Source organism: Rhagoletis zephyria, unplaced genomic scaffold (genome assembly GCF_001687245.7).
Source record: "Rhagoletis zephyria isolate East Lansing unplaced genomic scaffold, Rhagoletis_zephyria_1.1 Rzeph_scaffold_09703, whole genome shotgun sequence".
Taxonomy (NCBI): Eukaryota; Metazoa; Arthropoda; class Insecta; order Diptera; family Tephritidae; genus Rhagoletis; species Rhagoletis zephyria.
Window position 1 is genome coordinate 1 of NW_016166781.1, and position 8,781 is coordinate 8,781.

The 8,781-nt window shown below is 42.6% G+C and overlaps 1 protein-coding gene across 1 annotated transcript; it reads left to right on the forward strand.

Annotated features, from left to right (window-relative positions):
• Positions 1-856: 856 nt before the first annotated feature.
• Positions 857-8,530, forward strand: LOC108375967 (titin-like; the record flags this gene model as incomplete). The annotated part of the gene is made up of 3 exons (XM_017632128.1): positions 857-1,366; positions 1,402-6,987; positions 7,295-8,530. Coding segments are annotated over 3 exons (7,332 nt in total), but the record flags the coding sequence as incomplete, so codon positions are not given.
• Positions 8,531-8,781: the final 251 nt, after the last annotated feature.

Consider the following 8,781-nt stretch of genomic DNA (forward strand, 5'->3'; position numbering starts at 1 on the left):
ACAAGAAAATAGTAGTACTTGAAACTTAAAAAAATAAAAAACAAAAACATTTAACTTTAAAGCAAAATCTTACAATTAAAATATAAAAAAATATAAAATTTATTCAAAAAACTAACAAACTATAATTATAGCTTTAAAAATTTTTCTTTTTTCAAGAATAACAACTAAAAATTAAAAAATAAATTAATTAAGAAAGAAAAAAATTTTATTGAAAAAGAAAAAATACATAAAATAAGTGCCAAAATTTAAAAATATATATTTTATTTTTTAAAACAATAAAATCTAAAGATTATAATTAAATTAAAAAAATTATACTAAATTAAAAAAGATAAAAATGTTAATTAAAAAAAAAGAAAGAAATCCGCTGCCCCAGTGTTCTTCTCACTCGGCCATTGCAACTCTGTAAAACGGATTTCAAATGCTTATTTCAACTTCCCATTGAAACAATTTTGTTTCACCATTCGCATTCATTTCTAAATCCATTATGCTGATGTGGTGTACTTATAAAACCCCCAAACAAAAATATTCAAAAACGAATGAAAGTCAAAATGGTTGAATTTTTCTACTCATATCAGAAGTAAAGTAAGTACCAGCTCTTTTCTAAAACCCTGTGCTTTGCTATTTGATGAACTAATGCTTACGCTTCCATTACGCGCTGAAACCCATTCTGGTAAGGGTCAAAACATAGTTGAGCGGCTCTTTGCTCTTTGCTCGCCGCTCCACTATGTTTTTGGCCTAAGACGGTGAACAGAGACCTGCTTAGACTTTCTTCACTTAGATCACATTAAGATATTTAATGATACAAATAAGTCCCCACAATTTATCCATAATCAATAATCGTCTATATAATTTTCAGAACGACGCATTTCGGCCTATCAGTTACGACCAATCGATTCCGGAGATGATGAAACCTCATCATCAGGAAAAGAAGACAGCTCGCCCGAGTCACCACATCCACAACGCCAGCCCGGCGCACCACAGTATGGCCAATATTTGGCCATCAACGGGCAGGCACCCCATCAGGGACGCGCACGCACTAAGAAACCGCGCAGTAAATCTTTACAACCACATTCAAATCTTGTACCCTGGCGCAAATCATCTCGCCCTAGACGTGGTCGTTCCCTAGACAAGCAACCCTTCTTTCCCGGTTACAAACCAGAACCAATCAAATCATGGACTGAAGAAACTATAAGTCTGAAACCAACACCAATTGAAAAGAAAGTCATTCCAAAATTGGAGGCAGCTAAAGTTGAGCTCAAATCCATCAAAGATCAGCGCAATCAGGGTTTGATGAGCATTGGTGCTACACTCGACAAGATCATCGCTGGTAAGAGTGAAAAGGAAGCCATTCCATGGGTGGTGATGCGTGAGAAATTGAAACATGTCGAAAGCGTACAAAAGCTTGGGTGGTGATGCGTGAGAAATTGAAACATGTCGAAAGCGTACAAAAGCAATTGGACAAATTCGATTTGGATGAAGTTTACCTACGACCAATCGATCAGCCGATAATCATAGACAAACAAACGCCGCAACAGGCGCAACAAGAGCAAATCGAACGGACTAAAGAAATTCAGAGGCTGCGTAGCATGGAAAGTTTGGAAATTACTGAGATGACAGAGCAGATCGAAAAATTAATAACCAAACATCAAAAGGAAGACACCATTCCATGGAAGGAAATGCGTCAGCATCTGAAAAGTGTTCAGCGTGTGCACAACCAAATCGAGAAGTTCAAAATTGAAGAAGTGGAGCTACGTCATTTAGAGGCGCAAACCACAACTACACAGAAAGTGAGCGGCGCAACACAAGACACAGTCTATATGACTGTGGATGAGAGCTCAAAGGGATCCATACAGAAGGTGCTGCGCAAAGAAGACATCCAGCAGTATGGTGAAGACGTGACCGATCTGCATAAGCAACAGTACATCATAAGTGAAGACATTAACATGCTGAGTGTTGCTGAGCGTGAGCGTCTTGAAGCTCAACGCATCATACAACAGCAGCTGCCTGTAAACTGGCGCCAAGGACAAACGAGGCCAAAACTACAACCACTCACATCGGGAGAGGATACTTCCATACTGAAGACGGGCGCCACAACTCAAGAGCAGTTCACACAAAGCTTGCAACAGCAAAAGTACACCAGCGTTGAAGACACGAAAATGATGAGTATTCAAGAGCACGAGCACCTTCAAATGATGAAACGTACACAGGATGAAAAAACGGTGGATTGGCGCCAACAGAGGCAAACACAAGAATTCCAGCAAGTAGAAGATTCGACCAGACTAGCCATTCAAGAGCGGCAAGATACTGAAGAACAGCAATTCACACAACCACAACCAACTATGTGGGATCGTGGCAGTAAGAAGCCGCTGCCTCAACAAGCACAGCCTCGACCGCAAAAACCCGCTGCACAGTATCCAGAGCAGCCTAAGACATACGAGGAAGCAGTTGATGTGTTGCCGGAGCAACCTGCGCCTGTGCAACCAACAGACCAGCCTACACCAGTTATGTGGGAACGCGGTAGAAAGAAGGTAACTACTCAGCACCAGCAAATGAACGGTACTCAGCAAATTTCAGAGGTGGCCGAACAGCAAATTATTGATCAACAGCAAATCATTGAGCAACAACAATTTGTTGAAGAAACCAAGAAAACTACCGTACGCAAAACAATTGCACCGCGTGAGCCTGAACAAAAGATGGAACAAGTTTTACTAAAGCCTACACCTCGACCACGTCCCAAATTACCAGAAAATACTGAAGAAATCCAAATTCAAACACTGAAGCGCACACAGGCTACACATACTGTCGAAGAACAGCCAACCCGCGGCTTTGAAGAAGCTTTGGCCACACTCGAGGAAGTGGAAAGACCACAACAACCTGAGGCACCACAGCCGGTTATGTGGGAACGGGGAAAGAAAAAGCCTATTAAAGCAGATGAAGTAACTGCTGAACAGCCAACAAAAGCTTATGAGGAAGCTGTAGATGAGCTGCCAGAGCAGGCTGCCACTCAACAGCCAGAACAACCTCAGCCTGTATTGTGGGATCGTGGCAAGAAAAAACCAACAGCCCAAGTTCAGGAAACACAACAGGTAGAAGAGAAACAACAAACTGTTGAAGAACGAATCACTGAAGAACAAACTGTGGTGGCAGATGTTAAGAAAGTCGCACGCAAGGTAATACCACAGGAGCCTGAACAGAAAATGGAACAGGTGGTGCTTAAGCCAACACCAAGACAAAAACCGAAAGAGACGCCCAAAGCAGAAGAAGTACAGCTTAAGCCAACTAAACGGCCGCAACCCACACGTGCCGCAGAAGTGGAACAGCAGCAACCAAGCCAAGCATATGAGGAAGCAGTCGATGATCTTCCTGAAGAGCAGAAGGTACAACAGGCAGAGAAACAAGAGCAACCAGTTATATGGGAGCGTGGTAAAAAGAAACCGGCCAAACCTACAGAGCAGAAGGTGGAAGAGCAACCCACAAAAGTTGATGAAGAAGCTGTTGATGAACTAATTGAGGAACCAATTCCACAGCAACCAGAACAGCCACAACCCGCCGTATGGGAGCGTGGAAAACGGGTGAAACCGCTGCCACAAGAAGTTACCCAGGTTGAAGAAATAAAGCAAGAGTCGGTTTCTGAAGAAGTGATTGCTGTTGAAGAAACCAAAAAGAAGGCTGTTCGCAAGATCATTCCACAGGAACCAGAACAAAAGATGGAACAAGTGGTACTCAAACCTACTCCTAGGCAAAAACCGAAAGAAGCTCCTAAGCCAGAAGAAGTTCAACTGAAACCTCTGCAACGGCCACAGCAAAAGCAAGTCGAAGAAGAGAAGCCACTACAGCCTACAAAAGCATTCGAAGAAGTTGTTGATGAAATAACAGAAGACGTCGCTGAAATAGAAGAACAACCACAGCCGGTCATGTGGCAACGTGGCAGGAAGAAGAAACCTGTCAAGGTTACTGAAGAGAAACCAGAAGAATTGCCAGCACCTACTCAAGAAGAAGTGGTCGATGTATTGGAGGAGCCAGAGCCGGAGCTACCAGAAGAGAAAGCTGTATTATGGGAACGGGGCAAGAAGAAACCGAAAACTCCAAAGAAGGAGGAAGTTGAAATTGTCGAAACGCAGAAGGAAGAAATAAAAGAACAGGAAGTGGTTGAGAAGAAAAAGGTTAAGAAAATCAAACACAAACCTACTGATACACAAGAACTCGAGACGGTAGAAGTAATGCCTGAGGCTGAGGAAGAAGAAATCGGTGAAGATATACCGGAAGAAATACAGCCAACAATAGAAGAGCACAAACAAGAACTAGAGACGAGAGAAATTGTGGAGAAAAAGACAAAGAGGAAGCTGCGGAAACCAAAGTTACGAGAAGATGAGGAGATTCTAAGTATAGATGTTCCAGACGAAGAAGTTGAAGAGACCACCGAAGATATCAAAGTAGAGGAAGCTACTGAAGAAAAGAAAATAAAGGTGAAGAAGGTTAAGAAACCTAAAAAGATAAAGACTGAGGAAGATACTGAAGAAGTTCAACCCGAAGAGGTTCAAGGAGAGGAAATAGAAGAAGAACTTAAACCAGAAGAACCAGTGCCAGAAGAAAAGGCTCCGATTAAACGGAAGAGCATTAAGCCAGAAGAACCTGAACAGGTCGAGAAGGTTACGCTGAAACCAGTACCACGCAAACAGTTACCGAAGCCTGAGCAAGACAAGCCGGAGGAAGTTACACTCAAACCAGTCAAAAAGGTCTCGATTTCAGAAGACGTGCAACAACCCAAGGAAGTTGAAGAGACTACCGAAGATATCAAAGTAGAAGAAGCCACTGAAGAAAAGAAAATAAAGGTGAAGAAGGTTAAGAAACCTAAAAAGATAAAGACTGAGGAAGATACTGAAGAAGTTCAACCCGAAGAGGTTCAAGGAGAGGAAATAGAAGAAGAACTTAAACCAGAAGAACCAGTGCCAGAAGAAAAGGCTCCGATTAAACGGAAGAGCATTAAGCCAGAAGAACCTGAACAGGTCGAGAAGGTTACGCTGAAACCAGTACCACGCAAACAGTTACCGAAGCCTGAGCAAGAAAAGCCGGAGGAAGTTACACTCAAACCAATCAAAAAAGTCTCGATTTCAGAAGACGTGCAACAACCCAAGGAAATAGAGGTGTATTCCGACGAAGAAGTGCCTCAAAAGGTCGTTGAAGAAGTCAGTGAGGAAGTCACTAAGAAACGTGTAAAGAAGAAGAAGCCCAAGAAGAAGACAGCTGAACAGGAAGAAGTGGAGGAAACCGAACAACCGGCCGAAGAAATAGAGGAAGAAGAGGAGGTAGAGCCCATACCTGCAGAAGAAATTGAAGAACAGCCAACAGAGGAAGTGGTTGAAAAGCCAGAAGCTGTTCCACGGCCCAAACCAAAACCAAAAGTAGTACCTGTTGAAGAAAAGGTCGAAGAAGTTGCCCTCAAACCGATCAGAAAAGTTAAAAAGGAGCTTCCAGAAGAGCAAAGCGTTGAGGAAGTCAAATTGAAACCTGTGAAGCGGCCAGATCAAGTGCCTGAGGAGCAAAAACTAGAAGAAGTTGTGCTTCAACATGTCGAAAAACAAGCTGAGGAAATTATTGTTGAGGAAAAGAAGAAGACAAAGAGAGTTAAGAAGCCGAAACCTGAAGAATTACAGGAAATTCCAGATGCGGAGCCGGTGCAACTAGAAGAGGCTGAGCATTTCGATATCGAAAAGGAGCCGATCGTACAGGAGCCACAACCGCAAGTCCCTTGGAAGCGCGGCGAAAAGAAGAAGCCAGTTGAGGAACCCATTGAAGAGAAACAGTGGCCGACTGGCAAGAGGAAACCACGTCCGGAGGAACAACCAGAAGAAGTAACACTCAAGCCCATTCCACAAAAGCCAAAAGAAGAGCCAGAAAAGCCAATCAAGGAAGTTCATGCACCAAAATTGGCACCTGAAGAACGACCACAACCAGAAGATGAGGAACTTGAAATCACACCAATACCGGTGGAAGACGAAGCGGAGCCACAAAAAGAAAAGCCAAAGAAAGAAAAGAAGAAGAAACCTAAGTTGAAGAAAGCAACGCCGTCCGTTGATGAAATAACTGAAGAAATAGCTGAACCATTCAATGAACCCATAACTGAAGAGGATCAAGTCGACGAAATTCCTATTGACGAGGTCAAGGAAGTTGCTGTTTCTGAGGAAGTTCTGCCAGAAGAAGAGGTCGTACCCACCGACGATTTGCCCACCACCAAGCAAAAGGCCCATAAGAAACGCACAAAACGTCTAAAGGATGTATCATTCGAAGAGCAACCAAAGCTGCTTGAAGCCGAAATTGTTGACCTTGAAGCCGAAGAAATTATCACACAAGAATCCTCACAGGAAATCTCACAAAAGACTATTCAACTTAAGAAGACTGAAGATAATCGACCTCAATTCATCACTACGGAGCAATTAATTGAGCTCGACGTAGATGACGTACGCAGAGGTATTGACATGAAAGTTACGTCGAACATTGTCAAGAAAGAAACACGGCGCATCATACTGGACGATAGCCAACCGCTGCCCGAGCTCGAATTGATCACACAAAAGCGTATACAAGAGGGTATCGATATGCTGCCCGATGAGGAATTGATTGAAGACCAAACGGTGCCTCAAAAGGAGGAGACCACAACATCAGAAGTACAACAGCAGGAACGTAAGCTGGTGCGCAAGAAGAAGAAGGAAATCAAACCACCACGCATTACCGAGAAATTGCGACCAGTTATGTGTACACCGGAGGCGCCCACCGAATTGGAGTGCAAGATAGAGGGCACGCCATTCCCAGAAATTAGCTGGTATTTCAACGACGTGCTACTCTTTGCTTCGGAAAAGTATGAAATTACGGTAATGGAAGATGTGGCCAAATTGAAGATCGCCAAGGTTACGCCAAGCGATGTTGGCGTGTACACTTGCGAGGCGCGCAACGAGGCCGGCGTGGCAACAAGTCGAGCCAACATATTCTTAGGTGAGTACGCGAAACTAGTTTAATGTTAATGTACATATATAGAAAAATATAAGTATACAAATGTTAGATGTTACGCGTTTGAGATACTTTGAGCATTTATGGGATATTGTTACATTTGCGTGTACAACAGCTTTAGAATATTTACTGTAATTTTTTTTTTGTTTCTATTGTAAGCCTTTCTAGTTCCTACTTTTTATGTACAAATGTATTCAATGTCTCCCAATAATACATATTTATGTACGTACATACATCACTTTTACAAAAATTACATACAATTTACCTGCTCTTAAAATATTCAAACGTTTAGAAAAAGAACAAGGCATTGCACCACAGTTCACAAAACCACTCAAAATCGAGTTCACAGAAGAAAAGGAACCCGAATTATTGAGAGTTACTGTGACATGTCAAGTAGTTGGCAAGCCAATGCCAGATGTGAAATGGTACCGCGGCACTGAAGAAGTCATACCCAGCGAGTCTGTGCAAACCTTCTACAACGAAGAGACCGGCGATGTCGCATTGGAAATCATCAACCCCACACCCAATGAAGCCATTACATACTCCGTGCAAGCACAAAACGATTTCGGACGCGCCATTGGCAATGCCAACATACTTAGCCGCGTCGACGAGGCACCACTAGAGGTATTGAAGCCACCAAAGGTGACACCGCTCAGTGCAAAGGTTATACCCACTGGTGGTACTTTGTTGTACGAGGCCAAGTATGAAGGTTCACCACGTCCGGAAATTACGTGGCTGCGCAATGGCCGCGAGATACAAATCAATGAAGACATTACCATTGAAACCACAGAAACGACCACCACAATCAAGATTGTCAATATGAATCGCAAACGCACGGGCAAATATGAGGTGTGCGCCAAGAATAAAGTGGGTGAAGCCAAATCCTCTGGTTCGGTGATGGTGACCGATCAAGCACCCGACAAACAGATTATACCACCACGATTCATACAACCACTACAGCCGCAATACTTTGGCGAGAATGAAGTGGCCATATTAGAAGTGCTGGTAGAATCAGAACCACTCTCATCATTCCAATGGTTTATCAATCTTGAGCCGATCAAGAGTTCGAACGAATGTCGTATAGTTTCACAAGCGAACAAGTCTACACTGTTGATAGAAAACTTCCAAACGAAATTCGTCGGTAACTATACTTGTCGTGCGGAGAATGTAGGTGGCTCGGTTACATCCACAGCGACCGTCAAATTACTGGAAGATAGTCCACAAGAAACTGTGGAAGAATTCGAATCGCCACGATTCGTTGAAGAATTATTAGAGTCGATTATAGTAATGGATGGCGAAGCATTATTACTCACATGCAAAGCGGTTGGCAAGCCTACACCGAAGGTGGAATGGTACCACAATGAAGAGAAAGTGGTTGAAACCAAAGAGACGTTGATATCACAGGATGCCGATGGTTTATGTCAGTTGCAAATAACAGAAGTATTCCCCGAGAACGATGGCGAATACAAGTGTGTGGCCAGCAATAAGATAGGCGAAGCGCTAACAAAGACATTTGTCAATGTACAAGGTAGAGAGCAGCACTAAAAAAAAAAATATACAAACAAAAAATTATAATTAGTTAAACATAAATATTGCAACTCTACACAGTGAACACTAAAAATACTAGCACTTTTATGCATTTGTTTTTTTTTCAAACTTGAAAATACTAGCTTTTCTCTTAAACAAGTTGTTCTCTATGTATGTAGTTATATGTTTGATTCTTGCTGTGGTTTAACGCTTATAAGCAGGGATCGTAATGGATGGCATTTCTGTAATAAA